The 21,811-nt window shown below is 38.6% G+C and overlaps 1 protein-coding gene across 1 annotated transcript in view; it reads right to left on the reverse strand.

Annotated features, from left to right (window-relative positions):
- The window catches only part of OXCT1 (3-oxoacid CoA transferase 1), a 274,702-nt gene that overhangs the window by 119,198 nt on the left and 133,693 nt on the right, over positions 1-21,811 (reverse strand). The window contains exons 8-10 of the mRNA XM_006889586.1: positions 9,451-9,558; positions 7,787-7,901; positions 3,448-3,542 (exon numbers count right to left, since the gene is read on the reverse strand). Coding sequence (XP_006889648.1) covers positions 3,448-3,542; positions 7,787-7,901; positions 9,451-9,558 — 318 coding nt within the window. The remainder of the gene's footprint in view (positions 1-3,447; positions 3,543-7,786; positions 7,902-9,450; positions 9,559-21,811) is intronic.

The following is a 21,811-nucleotide window of genomic DNA, read 5'->3' on the forward strand; positions in this document are numbered from 1 at the left end:
CCATCAGGTGAAATCCAGGTATATAACCAGCGTTTATGTCTCTTAAAAAATGTATTTGCTATGAATAAGTCATTGATTGTGCAATATTCGATCATTCTCTCTCCAGCTCCATTTCTGTTACTGAGTCCATGTTTTCCAACTACTGACTAGCTGAAGCTGGGCAGCTTAGAGGCCAGTCTCAGACCACGCAGACCCCGCCCATCTTCCCAGGTAATCAAAGACGCAGAATCCGCGTGACATTTGTTCGCCGGCCGAATTTTGTGTCTCTAGTTAGGTTTATTCCCAAGTATCTCAATTTGTGGTTGGCTATTGTAAATTGTATTACTTTCTTAGTTTCCTTCTGTTTTCTTTTTTATATGTAGAGGAAGCTCACTGTTGGGTTTTTTTTTTTGTTTGTTTGTTTTTTAATTGAGTTTGTATCCTTCCACTCTATTAAATGGTGTACAAAGTCTAACATTTTGTTGTTGTTGTTGAGTTTTGGGGGGTTTCTGTGTGCACTATCATACCATCTGCATGAGGCAACAATTCTGTCACTTCTTTGCCAATCAGGATGCCTCTTATTTTATTCTCTTGTCATACTGCCATAGCAAGTATTTCCAATACAATATTGAATACGACCAGGTGAAAGTGGGCATCATTTTCTAGTCTTTGGCCGTCTGGTTCTCAAAGAGAATTCCTTTAGTCTTTTTTCCATTGAGAATAATATTTGATCTTCTTGCTATTTTGAGGAAATTTCCTTCTAATCCAATTCTGCTGAATTTTTTAATCAGGAAGGGGATATTGGATTTTATAGAAGGCCTTTTCTGTGTCAATTCACAGGATCATGTGGTTTTGTTCTTTGTTTTCTTAACATTGATGTTTTATGTTGAACCATCTTTGCATATTGTTACTAATCCTGCTTGGTCATGATGAGTGGTTTTTTGGGGTTTTTTTTTGGGGGGGGGGAGTAGTTTAAAATGCTGCTAGATTCTATTGGCCAGAATTTCGTTAAGGATTTTTACATCTATATTCATGAGAGATACTGGCCTAAGGTTTTCTTTTTTTGGTAATGTCTTTGCCTGGTTTTGGCATTAGGATTATGCTTGCTTTACAGAATAACTCTGGGTGTATTCCTTCTTTTTCTATTTTTTTGAAATAATTTAAGCAGACTCGGTGATAGGCATTCTCTGAGTCTTTGGTAGATTCAGCTATGAAGCTATCTGGACCAGAATTTTTTAGGGAGGTACAGTTTGGTTTTTTTTATTTTATAGGAGAATATTTTTTATTGATATTTTAATGAAAGATTATAGAAGGACTTGGATTTCCATTCATTTATTTGTCACATATTTTCCTCCCTGCCCACCCCTTCCCCTAGTTTGCTTTTCTCTTCGGGGGGGGGGGGAATTCTTTCACTGTTATACAATCCTCCCCTTCCCCCCAACTCCACTTTACTATGCAGCTCTTTATCTGGACTCGTGTCATGCAAATAATACCTAATCATATAAGGGGGGGTAAAGTATTTTTACGACTTTCTTAACTTTTCCTTTTGTAATAGGTCTGTTCAAGTTGTCTGCATCTCTCCATGTCAATCTGGGTAGGATGTAAGTTTCAAGGAATTGGTCCATTTCCTCTAGGTTTTCAAAGTTATCACAATATTCCAACATTATTAATTTCATCTGGCTCTGTTGTGATGTCACCCTCTATCACATGATGTGTCTTCTTCATTCTGTGACCTCGCCTTTGTTAGTGAATATCATCGTTTACATTTTGGCAGAGTGTTCCCTTTTTATCTCTGTTACTTCATGGGCCTCGGCAGGGGCAGCTGGTGGGTTCAAACCACTAACCTTTTGGTCAGCAACCGACACATAAGCTACTACTGCTAATCTATCATACCACAAAGATAGCAAATATATATATTAAGAGTTGGAAGAAAAAGAGCATGAGATGGAACAATAAATGAGGTGAGTATAGGAAATGGTGACTAAAATTTTTATGTACTCTCTAAAGAGGGGCTGTAAACATAAAAACATTCTATAAATACAATGAACTGGAGACTAATAATTTTTCCTTTAAATACTGGTCATGAGTAACTCTCATAAGCTTATAAACCTTGTCTATAAAACCAAGGAGCTGGTCACATTAGATTGCCTCTTTGGTAATGGAATCTTTCTCCGCAATGTGAATCTGATTTTTATCCAGATACATATCATTTTTTTAATCTCTGGAAATGTTTGTTTCTTTTTATTATCATTTAAAATAATGACGACTAACTATATGGTCATAATCATTTGTCATATTTCTATGTTAAGGTCTGGAAATACATTTTCCATGTGTATAATTTTTTTACATTAACTTAAGATCTACTGAGAATAAGAGAACAGAAATGTTATAAACCTATAAATTATAAATAACCTCTACCTAGTAAAAATGAAATTTATAATGTCATACAGAATGCAAAAAATATTTCTTAATTTTATTATAACATTAACTAAAAGTTTATCCTGTCTGATAATATTGAATTCACATGAAAATTAAATAAGGAAGAAAGAAAAAGTCTATCCTTTGGATACCATATCTTCAAAGAAAGAAAAACAATTTCTAAATTTTTAATATTAATTACTATCAATTGGGGAGCTCAGATGGCATAGTCCATACAGGGTTTTCCTGTTAACCCAAAGACCTCTCTGGTGGTTAAAATGTGCCAGCAGTCTGGTGGGAGAGAGATAAGGAATCTCCTTTCATACAATTTACAGTCTAAGAAAATTCACTTGAGGGTCAGCTATGAGCTGGCTGTGACTTGAAGGCAATGAGAGAGAGATCTAAAAAAATCAAACTATTCTTATTCAAAAGCATAAACTTTTCTTTCTCATTCATGTTGCTGCTGTTGTTAAGTGCTGTAGAGTTGTAGGCGACTCACAGCGACCCTATGAACAAAAGTCCTCAACACTTGCGTGACTTTCATCCTTTCTCCAGGTTCACAGGGTTTCCGGAGGCAAGCTATTACAGAAGTGGATGCCACTCCTGTCTCCAAGCTTGTTTTAAACGGGGAGCTCCACCCAACACTGTCCACCACGGGTAACTACTCTCATATTTGACACAACCGTGCTCAGCTTCACAGCAACCACAAGTTTCCTCTAGCCTCAATAATTTTAAACATTGAAGTAGAAAAGGTTAGCTAAAAACAAACTGTGTTGCCTCTCCAAAGAAAGATGGCAGCTGACAGGCTGACAGATGAAGGGTGAGGGAGTGGTCAGGAAACTCTTGTCAGGAATTCACCATCTAATGCACAATATTAGATATTCAGAGACCATACTCTTACCAGGGAAATGTTAAAAATTTTATTGTGATAGTGAAAAGAGAGAAGGGAGCTTTAAGCAAACAGCTATCTCTGTGAAAAGATGTCACTATTCATGAAATATCTCATTCTTCATCAAGGCTAAATGAACAAAACTTAAATTTCCATCTTACCAAACCCAGGACTCCATTTTCACTTTGAAGATGAACTGTCATATTTGGGCTGATAAAGTTGCTGGCCAGGAGAGGAATTCCAATGCCCAAATTAGCTGGAGAAAAAGAAGTTAAGGTCCAGAACACAAAAAAAAGTCAAAAGATTACGCCATAAGCCTCCTACTCTCATAAATCTTCACAGATGCTCTTTTTCTTTTAATTATTCATTCATTCATGAACACTTTTCTCCTTCCCACTCCCCATAATTCCTCTTACAGGACTATTAATTGTAATAGGCATGGTTTCTAATCATCCATTCCTCTCAGAATATCCTTCCTCCCACTCATTCCATGCAGTATTCATTATCTAGCCACTCTTTTACAGCTTTCCCCTTCCCTTGTCTTGATCCTATTCACAGATGCCTCCTTTAAAGGGCATTTGCTCAGAATGAAATAACTGAATATATTTTTCAATGACTCTCTGGGCACTTTTTGGCAATTTTTCAAAATTATTACAGGCAGTCCCTGGGTTACAAACACTCAGTGCAGGATCTCCTACTTGCTATTTAATGGTATATAAATTTGCACTCACTAATGTGACTGAGGCAGCCCCAAGTGGAAACACATACTTCATTATCTTCACTGGCTGCACACATAGCTTTTACATCATTAAAAGTCTTTTCTCTTGTACCAACATTTAAAAAACAAACAAAATACCCGAAACCAATTGCACATGAAGTCAGAAGCCCTCCACTGGGCTTCCAAAGCTGTAAACTGTTTTACTCCCAAGGAGCAAGCTGCTGGTGGATTCCCAACATTAAGAGAGGAGCAGCCCCTGGGATGTCCCCACGGACGACACCACCAGAGCTCTCTCTCCTGCTAAAGTGATGTTAAATAAGAACTCTAAGCATCTAAGAGCTAGACAATTACTAAGATGACAGAAGAATTAATGCCTCTAAACTTTGGTGTCGGAGAAAAGTGCTGAAGATCACAAGAACTCCCAAAAGAACAGAGAGATGTGTCTTGGAGAAGATGTAGCCAGAGTGAGTGCTCCGTGGAGGCAGATGATGAAGCCTCATCTCACATACTTTGGGCACGTTGCTAGGACAGGTTATTCCTCAGACAGGAACAGCATGCTTGGAAAGGTGAAGGGTCAGTGAAAGAAAGGAAGACTCTCAACCAGGTGAGCTGACACGGTCAATGTGGCAATGGACTGACTTGACGTGTCAGAGATTATGAGGATGGCAATGGATAGATAGGACAGTGTTCAGACCTGCTCTCCATATGGTTCGCTATGACTCGTACTCAACTCAATGGCACCTAACAACAATAGTGTAAGCACCTGTTATAATTAATTTTCAAATACTACATAAAGCCACACTCAGAACATACTGCTTTCACAACCTGGGACCTACGTGTACTTGTAATTTGCCATAGCTTTTTCAATAACAGAAGAGTCCTGGTCTGTAACAAATTGAGCTGTTCATGCAAAGGTTGCACCCCAAGGAAGAACTATGGGAAGCTTCATCCTGTTGTGACTGACAGCCTCAGAAACTCAATGGGGGATGACTATGAGTCAGAATCAATGCAATGGAGCAGACCACCAAGTCTTTCCTCCTCTAGAGCGGCTAATGAGTTTAACTACTAAACCTTCAGCTAGTGGCCAGGCATCATTATTATCTAAAAGCCAAGCTATACATTCAGTAGGTAATTCCAATGACAGACCAATTGACTGGAGTTGAGAAGAGAGTCTAGTGACAATCTTTCACCTGTTAATTTGGTTGACTTCACATCTTGCTGATTGCAAGAGTTAAAAAGTCAGACAATTTTATATTCTTTTTTATGAGTTCTCAATATAACAAAAAGTATCTGTTTAAAAACAAGATAACAGAGGTAAAATGGGAGCCCTCTCCACCAAACTATACTTTAAAAGATGATATTCACTAATAAGGGAGTTATGGTGTTGGAGAAGAGCACTGAACATCCCACAGACAGCCAAGAAAACGAATGCATATGTCTTGGAGAGGATGCAGCAGGCGTGCTCTCTGGAGGTAAGAAAGGACATATTGCTAGGAAGTACTATTCCTCAGAGAGGGGCTATGTCAACATTGTATGTTGGGAAGGGTGCGACAAAGGAGAGGAGGACCCTCAACCAGATGGTTTCACAAGGTGACTGCTATAACGTGTCAGGAAGTGTGAGGATGGTGCAGGACAGGACTAGTTTCAGATCTTCTGTTCGTAGAGTCATTATGAGTTGTACCTGACTCAATGGCACCTAACAACAACAAGGGAAAAGGTCATAGAATAAAGAAGGCACCTTATGTTTCTATTTCCTTCAACTCAGGTCTTTAAGTGGACTTTTACTGAATTCACATTCAACAAATTTTATCGTATACTATTTTTATATTATAAACTTAAAATACTGCTACAGTGAGAATTCATAAAATAACATAGTTGCTGGCATGTGAAACACGTTAAAATCTATTTCAATTGTACTGAAGTATATTATTATGTTTGAATTCTGTTCACAGCACCATCTATCATGTCCAAGGTCAGGTATCCTGCTCATAATAAAAAATTCAAAATGATAGGTCGGAGGCAATGAGCTGGATGCTGCTGGACGCTCAGGTTCAGTGGTCAACCGGAAAATAAACAGTAAGAGCCAGCTGAGGAGTCAGAGGAAGCTTAAACATCACTGTTATACTGGTTCTCACACAGGGGGCAAGGAGGAGCCATGCCACGAGTCTTACTGTGCAAAACACACCCCAGCGAGCCACCCAGGAGCTCTCCCACCACGTTTTTAATGGTCCCCAGAAGAAAGGTGGCTCCAGTCACATTTTGCACACAGACCCCTATTCTTATCACACTATGTGCGTGCATAGTTAGAACTTAAAACAATGATTCAGCAAAGCACCACTGCACTTGTGCAAACGAGGCTGCAGTTTGGCTTAAACTGCTTCCTGGAGATAAGGCGCATTACAGGTTAGCACAAATCTGCCTGCCACGTATACACAACACTCTGCAGTCTCTGACATCTATGTATACCTCTTTTTTTAAAAGTAGTTAAGGCAAAATTGTAATCCTACAAAACATTAAACAGGAAGAGTACATTTCATAAAATTTTTTTGCTAAGGGAAGAAATTGGGTTGTTAAGTAGTTGGATCTTGTGGTCCAATAAGTATGTTAATATTAGAAGTTAGAGAAAGTAAACAGCACTAGTTACAACTAGTAATTTTGAGACTTGAAACTCTCATCTGGGAAAGTTTCTTTTCCCAATAGCCTTTACCTAAATATCAAATTGTTCTTATGTATACTGTGGAGTAAGAAACAACTAAGCAAATTATTGGCTGTCATTTTGTTTCAGGAAGGTAAAGAGATTGTGATGCCTATTTCATGTACCCTTGGATTTCATCATGTTTTATAAAAACTGATCAATTGTTTTACAAACAAGATTTCTAACTGGTTCATTCTAGAGTGACCCCATGGTGAGAATCTGTATTTCCATCCCCAGATATACTGAATTGAAGCCTGCGTTTTAAATATGATCTCCAGGTAATTCTTATTAGATCCCCAAGTTGATTCTTATGTGTACTTAAATGTGCACATGTAAATATCATGTTGTCGTCGTTGTTGTTGTATGCCATCAAGTCAGAACTGACCCTCCAGTGGGTTTTCAGAGGTAGTAATTGCAAGGGAGGACACTATCCATCCTTCTCCCACAGAGCAGTTAATAGACTTGAACCACATGTATTTGGGATTACAGTGTAGATTCTAACCACTAGACTACCAGTGCCCCCTTAAGAATCACATAGGCCTTGTTAAAATACAGGAGGTCTAGTAATTTGACCAATATCTTTCTCTCTGTGTTGTTGTTGCTATGTGCCGTCGAGGCACTTGGCAACTCATAGCAACTCTATGTACAACAGCCCTAAACCCTGGTCTGTCCTGTGCCTACTTACTGTCTCCGACACATTCACCCCAATGACCCCAGCCACTAATCAATTCACCTCATAGGGGGTCTTGCTCTCCTGCGCTGTCCCTCCACCCTCTCAAGCATGATGTCCCTCTCCAAGGACTGGTCCCTCCTTACAACATGTCCAAAGTATGTCAGACGAAGCTTCAGAATCCTTACCTCCAAGAAGCAGCCTGGCTTAACCCTCTCCAGGATGAACCTGTTCATTTTCTTATCAGTCCATGACTGCCCAACTTTCTCCTACTGAACCACTGCTGGTGGATTCGAACCATCAACCTTTGGGCTGGAAGTGAAACTTCCTACAGACTATGCCACAAGAGCTCCCTCTAATGGATATAGTAAAATCAAAAGCTGTTTCTCTGTTCACTTCCAGAAGGTAAAAGGATACCATACATGCCATCTTCAAATTCAAGAGCTGCCCTCTTGATGATACGTTCCCTCACGTTATCTCCAGCTTTACCAGATTTCGTTTTTCCATCTTCCTCTTTCCGGATTGATAGACGCTTTAAAATGAAGAGAAATAAATTCTTTATGGCTCAAGGTAAGTCAGGTGTTTTATCATTGCCGAAATACAGTTATGTTACTGGACAAAAATTTAACACTCTCCCATTACTACAGTGAGACAAATCTGTGGTGTCAAGGAGAAAACCTTGAGTGACATTTGGTGATAGAAATCACCCTTTGGGAAGCAAGAGAAATAGGTTAGATCTGTCTGAAGAAGACGGATCTGCTCTGCCTCTTGGAGGCAAACAATCCAATCACTGTCCCCCAGGCTGCTGTTCCTCGTAAGGACTCTGCAACTGAATTTGCCACAGGTGCTCAGGGAATGAGCCAGAACAAAGCAAAAGGAGGAGACCAAGGTAATCTGCTTCTCCAGGGATATGCTTGCTCACTGGCTGCTGTTTCTGTCAAATGCTTACTTCCACCAGCAGCATCCCGACTGCCTTTGCTGCATGTGCATAACAGGAAATAAAGAGCAGTACCCAGCAATAGGCATGAACACAGTCCCATTATAAAATCATTCTGACATGGACTCTGGTTCCTATTTGCAAATCTTCCATCCTATCTCCTTCGGCCCCAGTCATTTGTTTTGACTTGCTGTCCACAAACTGATGGGCATCTCTGAATCCCTGATAGCGATTCTATTGCTAATCCTTAGGCACTTAGAATCTTGATAGCATTTCTAGTTTTTTTGTTTTGGTTTTATCCTCTTAGTGTCCCTAGATTGCTTTCAGTGCTCCTGGTAGCGCTCCTTACCATAATCTCATACCAGCTGCCCAAACTTAATGGAAACTTATGCTCTTTCTGCTCTGTCTGACAGTTCAAAGCAACTTCAAGAGAAACAGACATTCATGAACAATGACATAAAGAGGTGGACCCATGAAAGACTTTATTATCTTTTTCTACCTTGTAAAATAGCCAATGCAAATAATGCACCATCATTTACAACAGAAGCCTGTAGGGGATAATCTATGGAACTAGATGACTTCCTGATATATACCTTAGTGACATGAGACACTCCTCATGCTGAACAATGAAATGATGGGGAATCAGGTTTGCTTATGAAGAGCATATGGAGAAGCGCCACTAAGATTCATTGCAAGACATCTTGATGGAGAAGGGGGAAAGACTTCTTGCTGAAGGCCAACTCAATAACTGCGTATCATCTGGAATGGTGCCAGTGATGCACAGTTTTGTAGTATTATGACTGTTAAGTGCTGTCAAGCCAAGTAAGAGTCATAGCAACAACCTACCTGAGCTTTGCCCTACCTGTGCCATCTCAGCATCCCTTCCATGCTGAAGCCCATTGCTGCAGTCACTGTGGCAATCTTTCTTTTTTCTTTTTTTCATAGGTATAAGCATTGTTTAATCCAGTGGGGAATCTTCCTCACACTGGTTTTTCATGTGGCAATCTTTCTTGTTAGTGTCTTCCTCTTTTCAGACCCTCTCTACTTTTGCAAGCATGATGACTTTTTCTAAGGACTATCTTTCCAAGGATTATTTTTGGTAATAAAGATTCATAAATTCTGGTAAACACACAAAAGTAATTACCTCAATTCTTTTCTCATATGCTTCTCCCTTTATAAGGCGATGTACATAAATCTGAGGAATATGGATATCTTCTGGGGCAAATGATCCAATATCCACAATTTCTTCAACCTAGACAAAGTAAAATTTAAAAATAAAATAATGAAAGGATCAACTGAGAATTTTTTTAATTGAGATCTTATTGTAAGTTTATAAAGAACTTGGATTTCCACTCATTCATTGGTGCACATTTTCCTCCCTGCTCCCCCTCACCCCAGTTTGCTTTTTTCTTTGGGAAAAAAGTTCTTTAATTGTTATACAGTGTCCTCGCCCCCCAGATTACTTTACTATGCAGCTCTTATTCTGGACTCTTGTCATAACAATAATACTTAATCATATATTTCTTATGTACATTTCTTTCCCTCACCTATTTCAATGTCATGTACATTATTTCATGTACATTACTTATCCCCTATTTTCTTGGTTTCTCCCCAACCCCTCTCTCTGTCAGTCCTGTTTTATAACAGTGGCATTATACAGTATTTGTCTTTTTGTGACTGAGATATTTCCCTTAGCTTAATGTCCTCCAGGGTCACCCATTTTATATAATATTTCATGAGTTCTTTGTTTTTCAATGCAGCATAGTATTCCATTATATGAATATACCATAGCTTTGTTATCCATTTGTTTGTTGATGGGCACTTGGATTGTTTCCAACTCTTTGCTATAGTGAACAAAGAAGCAATAAACATGGGTGTGCATATATCTGCCTGGATGGCAGTTCTGGTTTCTTTAGGGTCAACTGAAACTTTTTCATTTTTTTTCAAACAGTCACATACATGTGTCTTCTTCACCTCTAACTTATAATATATGTGTTTGTGTGTTTTTATATACACACATGTTGTTGTTGCTAAGTGCTGTCGAGTCAAACATGACTCATATAGACCCTATGAATAAAAGACCTGAACCCTGTTCTATAACTATCATTGTTTCTCCTAAGTTCATAGAGTTTCCAAAGGCATGTTGCTTAGGAAGTGGATGCCACTCCTGCTTCCAAGCCTGTCTTAATCCCCGAGCTCCACCAAACACTGTCCACCATGGGTAACTATTATGGCACTTGACACATCAGTGTCACAGTGTTCATCATTACAGCAACCCCAAGATACCTCAGTACAGTAAATTGACAGACCAGTGCTAAGTCACTTAGAAGAATGTTAGTTCCAAACACAATTAACACCAGGACAAACTGATTTTAAATACAAAGGCCCTCTACCAGGTCCTGTTGACTCTAAACAAGTAGCTTCTGCCCACAGCTCATTGTTAGCTAAATCCAGAAAATCCAATCAGCTTACACACAATTGTGAATAAAGTAAAAAACAACCAAACAGTTCACACCAGACCCTCAACCAACACAAAAATCCCACATTCCAGAATCACACATCAGCCTCCACACATTTGTGTGTGGAGAGAGAGTGTGTGTGTGTGTGTGTGTGTGTGTGTGTGTGTGTGCACCCTTGTGCACACCTCAATGGGAAACTCTAGTGGCTTAGTGGTAAGAAGTTGTGCTGTCAATTCAAAGGCACAGCGTCAGTTATGAATTGGTTCCAACTCGACAGTGCAAAAAAACAACAACATTTAAAAAAAAAAAAAAGCAAACACAAATCTCAACAATATCATAGGGGAAACAGAATGAAGTTGTCAAGGATTTTATCTTATTTAAATCCAAAATCTAAGAAAGCAGCTGTCAAGAAAGACATCATTGTTGGTGAGATTATAAAATGGTACAACCACTATGGGAGGCAGTTTGTCACTTCCTCAAAAAGCTGAACATAGAAATTCCATATGACTCAGCTATTCCACTACTTGGAATATCCCCTGAGAATATGAGAACTGAGGCTGAAATGGAAACTTTACACTAATGTTCATAGAAACTATTCATCATCACAAGAACATTGAAACAGCCTCCATATCCAACCACAATTGAATGGATTGAGAAATTATGGTACATTCACACAATGGAATACTATGCAGAACCCAGAAGCAATGACTTTGTAAATTATTATCTAACTTGGGAGGGAATGAAGAGCATTAAGCTGAGTGAACTCACTCAGTCTCACAAGGACAAATAGTGTATAAAACCATCTTGTAGAATGAGTATGAGGACAGGGAAGAGTGGAGAGTAGAAGCAGAGAGATGAGGATGTGGGTGGGGAGATTAATCATGAGGTTGTATAATTGTACAAATTGTACAACTTGATGGGGGTGAAAGAAATTGGAAGAATCCAGTGTAAAACAACAATGCATTCAAATTTTATAAATAAATTAGTATAATTTAAAAAAAAAAAAGATGTATTGAGCAAATGTGCTGTCAAGGACCTCTAAGAAAAAGCCTAAAGTTTGCCTGACCCAAGTGATGATATTTTCAATTGCTTCGTATGCCAGCAAAACTGGACAATAACAATAACCAAAGAAGATTAATGCCTTTGCATTGTGATGTTATTGTTGTTGTTGCTGTGTGCCCTCAAGTGGGAATCAACTCATGCAAAGCTGACTCTCCAGAAAGCTTCCAGAAGCAGTAAATCTAATGGGAGTAGAAGGCCCACCCTTCTCCAGCAGAGCAGCTGGTTGGACTTGAACCACATGTCTTTGGAACTGCAGTGCAGCTTCTTACCACTAGGCCACCAGAGCTCCTATTATGTTAGTCAAGAATATGTAAAACACCATGAGTCCAGATGAATGAACAAGTCTGTCTCAGAAGTATAGCTAGAACACTTCTTAGAAGCAGAAGGGTCTCCCTTTTTCTGGCATACTTTGTATATATTAACGGAAAGGAGTAATGCCTGGAGAAGGACATCATTATTGTTAAGACAGAGGGTCAATCAAAACAGAAGAAGACCACTCTCAGTAAGATGGACTGGCACAGTGGCTACAATATTTGCTTGAAAAACAGCAATGATTATGAAGAAGGACCAGGGCCGGGCAGTGTTCATTCTGTTGTAAATATGATTGACATGAGTCAGAATCAACTTCATGACACTTACCAACAAAAGTGTGTGTGTATGTATGTGTGAGTGTGAGAGTGTGTGTGTGTGTGTGTATTTATATATACAGTGTGTATATTTCTATATAGAAACTCAACTCATTGCTATTGAATTGGAACCAACTTACAGCTAATCTTCTAGCAGGTTTTCAGAGTCTATATATCATGAGGAAACTATCTTTTGTCCATGGTGCTGATAGTGAATTCGAACCACCAAGGTGGCACAGCCATTGGGTTGGTAGTGCAACTCCCTACAGAGCAAACCTCCAGAACTCCCTATATATGGATGCATAGCACTTCTACATCTGTGTGTGTGTGTGTGTGTGTGTGTGTGTTGTATGTATGTGTATAAAATATGCACAATATCCTCTATATTCAGAAATGGGAAGAAATTCAAATACATATATCTGAATCCCCCCCAAAAAATACAGAGCATAAAGTTTTAGGATTTAATTTTTATCTAAAGAAGTCTCAGTTACAAATTTATCAAGTGGTTTGTCAAGACAGCTGCTTGAACTTTCACAAATTACAGCCTAACCATGCAAAACTTGAAAGCACATTTTTTTTCATACCCACGGTTTTAAAATTAATGGAAAATTTATCATATCAAACACAAAAATCTGTAACAACATCTGCTTGGTCAATTGAAGAACGATTTTTAAATATAGATACAAATGCTATTTGTAACAGTTTTTAATTATTCTTGTTGTTAGCTCCCTCAGATCGTGATAGAACTGCAATAGCTGAAATAGTGTTACTTAAACACATTTCATTAATTTCAATATGGAAATCTCAAAATGGAAATTGCAAAATGTCATTCACAGAGCAAAAGAGTATTTTATAAAAATACAGAAAGGCCTAAATCAGGCTATTTTAAAATTCACTATTATTTTTTAAAGGACAAAAATATAAGAAAATGTAAAAAAACCCAGATGATAAAGATCAAGGAAAGTCAAAGTCAACATTTTTGTAGTCAAAGAATTAGCTCTGGTACCCTCCTCCCAAAATCCCTCTTGACTATCAGTTCTCAATGTAAAAGATACCCACAAACCCTCTGCCATTGAGTCAGTGACCTAACCCTATCATATCAGAGAAGAATCGTCACAGTGGGCTTCCATGCTTGTACATCTTTATGGAAGCAGACTTCCTCCTCCTCCTTCCGGAGTGGCAGGTGAGATCAAACCACAAACCTCAGGGTTAGGAGATGAATGTCTTACCCACATTGCCAATAGAGCTCCCCTCCCTTCAGCAGACAGGACATCAAAGCAAATAGACACTTGCTGAAAGGAACTGATTCTCACAATTCCAACTTGTTTCCTAAGCAAATAAGTAAATTCTCTAGTATTTTCTGAGATGCTCTGACTAATCCCTTTAATACCATTTTACTGTCCTGTTTCTTCACTGGGATCTACCTATAATGAAAGAATTCCAGGAATTACATGGGAACAGTTTCATTATTACAATGCTTCCAAGTATTTAGGGGAGGGGAGGGCACAGTTGATAAAAAACTATTTTCTTTGAAATACTGCAGATCTTAATAGAAAGTAAACAAGCCTGCTCAAGTCAGTCAACGTATGACTGTCCCAGTGAAGTTCAATGAGTGAACATTCATCATGAGATGTGTTAGGGGAGAGATGGGGTGCTTATCACTGCTCTCTGCAGCTTCCCCTGCAAACTGTTCCTGCCCTGGATGCCCCATGGGAGGTTTTGAACAGATGGAGAGGTGATCTAGGTATGAAGGTACTGATATCTCTCCCACTGACTGGAGCTTCCAGTCAATAGAGCTTACTGATATCTTTACCCTTATTCCATTCTGGACAATGAATAAGAATGACAGAAGAAGAATTAATACTTTTGAGTTGTGGAGTTGGAGAAGAGTATAGAATATCCCATGGGCTGCCAAAAGAACAAAGAGAGATGTCAGAGAAAGTGCAGCCAGAATGCTCCTCAGAGCAAGAATACTGAAGCTTTGTCTCACATACTGTGAGCATGTTGCTATAAGAGGCTATTCCTTGGAAAGGGGAATCATGTTTGGAAAGATAGAGGGATGTCAAAAAGAGGAAGAGCCTGAACAAGGTGAATGGCACAGTGACTGCAGCAATGGGCTTAGGTATGTGAGAGATGATGAAGATGGACTAGGACAGGACAGAGTTCAGATGTGTTGTTCACAGGATTACAACAAATGAGTCATACTCAGCTCAATGACACCTCACAATAATAAGCTTTTCACCGCATATGTTAATGCACTGTCCTGAGAATATATCACATTAACTCACCGTTGTCGAGTCTGAAGCAACTCACTGTCAATTCTTCGGCAGATTTTCAAAGGCTATAAATTGCACAGATGATTACCCAACTTTCTAACACAAAGCACCTGATGGATTTGAACTATCTGCCTTTATGAAGGCTGTACTACTTTCTACTAACCAACCCACTAGAGTTCCCTGTGAGAACATAATAGAAAGAAACCTCAAACCCATTGCTATCAAGTAGGAACTGACTCATAACTGACCTTCCAGCCAAGTTTTTAGAGGCCGTAAATCATATGGTCTGTGGAGACTACCCATCTTATTCCCATTAAATCCATTCAAACCGCAAGCCTTTGGGTTGGCAACTCTTAACTCACTAGTCCACCAGAACTCCTGAATGATAATATATACAATAGTTTATCATCCATAAGAATATTTCATACCACAGTATTTTTTTTTAAATGACTGGAAACAACCTAAAAGTAAAGTAATGACAGCAAGTAAAATAAATACTGGAGTGCTCACATGATGAATCAACAGTGTTCTCATTTAATGGCACTGAGAGGTAATTAATTTAATATTTCTTAAAAATGCAGGATTTTACATATATATGGAGGCAAGGATTCTAAGGCTTCATCTGACGTGTGTGTGTGTGTGTGTGTGCGCGCGCACGCGTGTGTGTGTGTGTGTGTGTGTGTAGGCATATGCACATGTATTTACTGGAGCCAAGAATTCTGAAGCTTCACCTAACATACTTTGGGCATGTTGCAAGAAGGGATCTTTCCCATTTTCTTTACCCTCCTTTCGCTCTATCCATCAAATGGTGCAGCTCCCTCACCTCCACCCATCCTCACCCCTCTGCTCCTTCCCTTCCCCCTTGGATCCTCCTACATGTTTTACTAGTTATCCTTCTATTTCTACAATAATGGTCTTATACAGTATTTGTCCTTATGGGACCAAGTTAGTTCACTTAGCATAATGCTCTCCAGTCCCTCCCAAGTTAGGTACTGACTGACAAAACCATTGCTACTGCATGCTGCATAGTATTTCATTATGTGAATGTATCATAAATTCTCAATCCATCTGATTGTGATTGGACATTTGGGCTGTTTCCATGGTCTTGTGACGGTGAATCACGCTGCTGTGAACATTGGTGTACAAATCTCCATTTGTGCCTTAATTCTAATTTTCTCAGGGTATATTCCAAGCAGTGATATAGCTGGGTCATATAGAATCTATGTTCATTTTTTTGAAGAATCACCAAACTGTCTTCCAGAGTGATTGTACCATTTTAAAATCCCACCAACATGTATAAGAGTTCCTATCTCGCCACATCCTCTCCACCATTAATACTTGTCCTGTTAAACTTTGCTATTGCTACTGTGGTGAAATGGCACCATACTGTGGTTGTGATTTGCATCTCTCTTAATTTTTAGTGATTTTGGACCATTTCTTCATGTGTCTGTTCAAATATCTTTCTCTGCAAAAAAGTCTTTACTTTTTTGCCCATTTTGTAATTGGGTTATCAGGCTTTTTCTTGTGCAGGCCATGGAGGATTCTGTAAACTTCTGATATGAGAACTTTGTGCAAAATGGTATTGCCAAATGTTTTTTCCCAGTCAGTAGGGTTTTTTTCACTTTGTTGGGAAGAGGTTTTAATGTGCACAATGATTTAATCTTTAGCAGGTCCCATTCAAGACTTTTTTTCCTCTCCAGATAATGCCTTTTTGGTTGTATTTGGCAGTCTTTATAAATAGATTAGGCTGTCTAACCTTGATCCCATTTGTTTGCTATGAACTTTATGGTTTTGGGCGTTACTCTCAGGTCTCTGGCTCACTTTGAGTTGATTTCTGTGTATGATGTGAGATGTGGATCCTGTTTTAGCTTTCTGCAGGCAGAAGTCCAGTCTTTCCAGCACCATTTGTTGAAGAGGTTGTCATTTACACATTTGATACATTTTATTTCCTTGTTGAGTATCAATTGATCATAAATAGATGGGTCCATTTTAGGGTTCTCAATTCTGTTCCATTGGTCTGTTTACCAGTCATTGTACCAATACCATGCTGTTTTGGTTACTACCTCTGTGTAGTAGGTTTTTAGGTCGGGAGTGTATCTGCTCTGAGGTACTGAAACTCAATGTCTGGGGTACACTTCCCCAAAATCCCTTAAAAAGAAGTATCTACTCTGGAATTCATGTTCCTACATCAAAGCTAGTGTCCATTTGAAATCTAGCTGGCTCATGCTACAGGATTAATAAAAACCATGCCTTATCCCCAAATAAAAACATAAAAGAACAAATACACAAGAATAACAAAATGTAAACTTAACAATACTTCACACACACATACACGTGCTATGCTTCCCAGTTCATTTTTGTTTTTCAGAAGTGCTTTGCTTTTTCAAGGTCTCTTTCCTCTCCAAATAAACTTGACAACTTTCCTTCCAATATCCTTGAAAAATGAATTTGATACCTGTATCGTGATTGTGTTGGACATGTAGATTACTTTTAGTAGGATTGTCATTTTTACAATAGTGAGTCTTCCTATCCATAAACATGGCACACTTTCCCCATATATTTAGGTCTTCTATTGACACACACACTTTGGCACAAACATTTTCATACCTACGAAAAGCTAAAAGGAAATGTTCTAAAATGCTAACATTCTGTTCATGCTTCCTTTTTACTCTTATAAATAAGCAAAGGAAAAAGGACTACTTTTCAAATTAATTTTTTATTTTAATTATAATTTTAATGGAAGTTTACAGAAAAGGTGTTTTCATTCATTCATTGTTGCACATTTCCCCCTCTCTCCTTTTCCCCTTCCCCAGCTCACGTTTTCTTTTTCTAATATTCATTGATTGCTGCACAAGTACCTCCTCACACTGCTCTTTCCCCCTCCCCAGTCCTCTTCACAATGCACCTCTTATTCTGAACTGTGGTCATACGTGTAATGCCTAATCATATGTTACTTTTAAATAGTTCTCTCTGTCATCTGTTCCAATGAAGTGTTCATTATCTATCCACTCTATTCCTATTCTCCTCTCAAGCCCCCATGTCAATCCTGCTTTATTACTGTGGTGCTGTGCAGTATTTGTCCTTTTATGACTGAGATATTTCATTCAGCATAAAGGGAAAGGGTTTGTTTTTAAAAGGTGACAGTATGTACCCAGTTGTTTCCAGACTGGGAAATACAACATTGAGACAATATGGTAAATTACACAGTTTGTTAGAAATGAAACAGAGAAAGCATGCTAAAAAAGAGAAAAACTGTGGTACCTACACTATCAAAGCAGTTAAATATCATAAAGAAATCTTTAGACTTTACCAGATTATTAAGAAGAAGAAAAATAAACTACAAGGAATAACTGGAATTATACTACATCCTTAATACTGCTCAAAAATATTCAGGTCCTCAAATCTCTTTCTTGACTCATTGCAGTGCCTCTTTAATTACCCTTTCCCCTGAAGTTGATACAAGGAGCAAAATGGACATAAAAAAGAAAGGGGGGCGGGGAAGGGAGTTGTGCCTCTCACCTAAACCCAAAAAAATCAATGATAAACAAATCACTAATCTGGTCCCACCAAAGAAAATTCCCACAGGAAACAACACATCAATAAAAAGCTTCATTTTCAAGGGCAAGTACATAGTACCTTTTACATATTTCATAACAAACAGAATGAAGAAAAATCTCCAGGAAAAACAACTCTGATGAAAAGTAAGCATACTCAGTTGCAAGCTTTGCCCTTCAAATATGAACAATTTTCATACTATAACAAACACCTGGGCAGCATTTGTCAAAACAACCTCAACACTCAATAGTACCAAAACCTCCTCTATGAAAACCAAAGTTCCCTCAGAGACAGTTGACAGAGTTTACAGCAAATGAAGAAAATATTTAAAATACAAACCAAAACAAGAAAACCTATGTGGGAAAAGATAAGAGGCAGAGCTATGCTCGAGGCAGTAGATAAAGGCACTGAACAGTTCTATACTGGTTCTGTGTGATCTTGTCAATCAGTAAGAACCAGTGGCTGAAAACAGACTCATGAGGTTAAGCAACATCTTGAGATAAGAGGCAAAAGAAGTATGGAAAGATGAAGAAAAGGAACATGATAGGGAAAGAACAAAAATTAAGGATTGCAAGAGTATCACCACTAAAGATGGCAAAATGCACCTTCTGAAATTGGAAGCTGATGCAGTGAGAGACTAAAGGACAAAGAAACATCTGTGAAAAACAATGGAGATATCTTAAACAATGGACATATCTGAAGTGTCCTCATTTGAGGTCAAGTTGGAGGGAAGGCAGAGAAGAACAGGAGCACTAGGTTTGGTCCATTTAGTGATCAAGAGACTCGAGTCTTCTCTCATTAGTACACATCTTCTATCATTCGCAGCAGAAGAGAGGTGAGAAAGTGTTTACTGTTATTGATCTAAATGCCCTTTTAAAAGGTTGTCATCTCTCCTTTGCATCCTTCCCTACTTTATAATTCTGAAGAGTTTTACCTGGAAGCTCAGCAAAAGGTAAGAATTTGTCCCTTGTTGACAATGTCTGTGTTTTTACTTAGCAAACATTATTTATATCTCAGGTTAACGGTGCAGAGGAGCTGTGAGGCAATAACTTCTTCATTTTTTTTTATTGTATCTTAGTGACAGCCTCAATCCATCATAGCCACAATAAATGGGTCCGGCCATGAAGGCTGCCGGTGAAATATGCCGCACACCTGCAAAACCACACGCACTTAACACAATGAGGGCTGCTGTGCAACAAAGGGGAAGAATGCCAGGGTTTGTTCTAAGTCATTTCAACTTTCAAAATATGTTTAGGATGAGTAGTGTTTTTATTTAAAAGCAAACAAAGAAAATAGCAAGCAATAATGACTAGCATTCTAAGAAACACTTATTAATCTTAAATTAGCAAATACCCTATCGTAGACAATTTCCTCCCATGTGATTTGCCAGTTTCTTTATTCAACCACAGATGGATACTTGAGTGGTTTCCATCTTTTGCTAATATAAATAATTCTGTAAGAAACATGAGTGGCATAAATCAATCAGCTCATGTCACAGCTCTTTGCTTTTTAGAATATATACTTACTATTGAGGTTGCTGGGTCAAATTGTGCTCTCATCCTCAACGTTGGTTTTTTTTTTCCTTTACTGATTTGCATATACTCATTCACATACTTCATGTTTTCTACATGTCCTTTATGTTTTATAAAATCACTGATATACATTATCTTTTATGTAACTAATTACCATTGTTCTATGCCTATTAGCACCCTGCTTTTCAAGTCCGAACTGACCTTTCTCATTACTTCACTCCCTCCATCTGCTAACCTCTGCTACTCCAGTGATTTTCTACCCTCTCCCCTTTAGCGGCCTCCCTTCTCTCCTTTCCCTTTTAGACATTTACACACATCTTATTCCGTTATCTCCGTACTTTCATATCACTGGCCTTATGCAGCCTTTGCCCTTAAGAGACTGAGACATTTTATTCAGCAAAACGTACTCTAGTCTCTCCCAAGTCATATAGTATTTTACTAAATCATTGCTCTTTAATAGGGCATGGTATTCCACTGTGTGAATGTACTACGATTTCTCCATTAGTTTGCTGATGGGCATTTTGGCTGTGTCCATTTTCCCGTTGTTGTGAATAACACTACTATGAACATGCATGTGATTTAATATTTCTGAAAACCCGCTGGAGGGTCAGCTATGAGTCGGATCTGACTCAGTGGTATACAACAACAACAGCTAATGCTATTAAGAATTTCTTCATGTGTTTGCTATCTGAAGGTCTTTTTATATTAAGTGTCTGCATATTCTTGCCCATCTTGTAAGTGGGTTGTGTTGTCATCTTCTTGTTGAGATAATGGAGTTTTCAATAAATTTTAGAGATGAGTTCTTTATCAGAGATGTCATTACCAAATATTTTTCCCCCAATATGTAGGTTCTCTTTTTGCCCTTTTGGAAAAATCTTTCGATGCACAGAGGAATCTGATCCTTATGAAGTCCCAGCAGTCTAGTTTAGCCTCCATTAACTCTGCATTTTCATGTATAGTCTATGAATGCTATAAGGAGCTCAGTGACCCAGTGGGTAAGGTAGAGTACTGTCAATCCAAGGGCAACGTCTGCTCTGTGGGAGAATAATGGGCGATCTCCTCCTGTATCATTTACAGCCTCCGAAAACCCTCTGCGCGGGTCAATTATGAGTTAATTTCGATTCGGCAGCAATGAGTTTGAGGGGATTTTGTTATTTATGTCATAGATAAGGGCTCCTAAATTTGGCCTTGTCTTTTCTTTTATTAACTTCACAGTTTCAGGTTTTATGTCTAGGTCCTTGATCCATCTTGAGTTATTTTTTGTTCATGGTGTGAAGTACAAATCATGTTTCCATTTTATACAGACAAACATCCACTTTTGCCAGCATTTGTTTAAAAAGGGCTATAATTTTCCCATTTAAATGTATTTCAACTCTTTGTCAAGGATTAGCTGTCACTGGGGTAGATTTACTTCTGGGTTCTCAATTCTATTACTCCATTTCATTGTTGACAACTTCTAATTCTCCTAGTTTTATATTTTGTACACTCCACATTCTAATTCTTACCAGATATGTGCTGCTCCTCATTTTTGGCCATGTGAGATCAGCAAATGAAGGTTCTTAAATGGCTGAAAGCTTTACTCCAGTCACATCATTAACGTAGAATCTGTTTCGAAGAGGCAGGTCTTTCTAACCTATCTTAGTCTGGAACTGCCACTGCAACCTGTCCACCATGGAAGAACCTGCCGGTGTCTGAAATATTAGTGGCATAGCTTCCAACATCACTGCTCCATGCAAACCACCACAACACAGTGACAGATGAGCAGTGGCATCCATCATTCAACAGCTCATTGCTGTTCAATCAGAACTGACTCATAGCTGAACCTCAAGCAGATTTTCAGAGGCTGTAAAGTGCACAGGAGGTGACTGGCCATAGGATTCGAAGTGCTTGTCTTTTGACTGGCAATCACAACCCCCTACCAGTAGGCCACCAGACAACAATTAGTTACCATCCTACCCTGGCCCAAATGGCACAGATTTAAAAAGACAACAAAAT

The sequence above is a fragment of the Elephantulus edwardii genome, unplaced genomic scaffold (assembly GCF_000299155.1).
Source record: "Elephantulus edwardii isolate Elephantulus edwardi_28Jun2011 unplaced genomic scaffold, EleEdw1.0 scaffold00079, whole genome shotgun sequence".
Classification (NCBI taxonomy): Eukaryota; Metazoa; Chordata; class Mammalia; order Macroscelidea; family Macroscelididae; genus Elephantulus; species Elephantulus edwardii.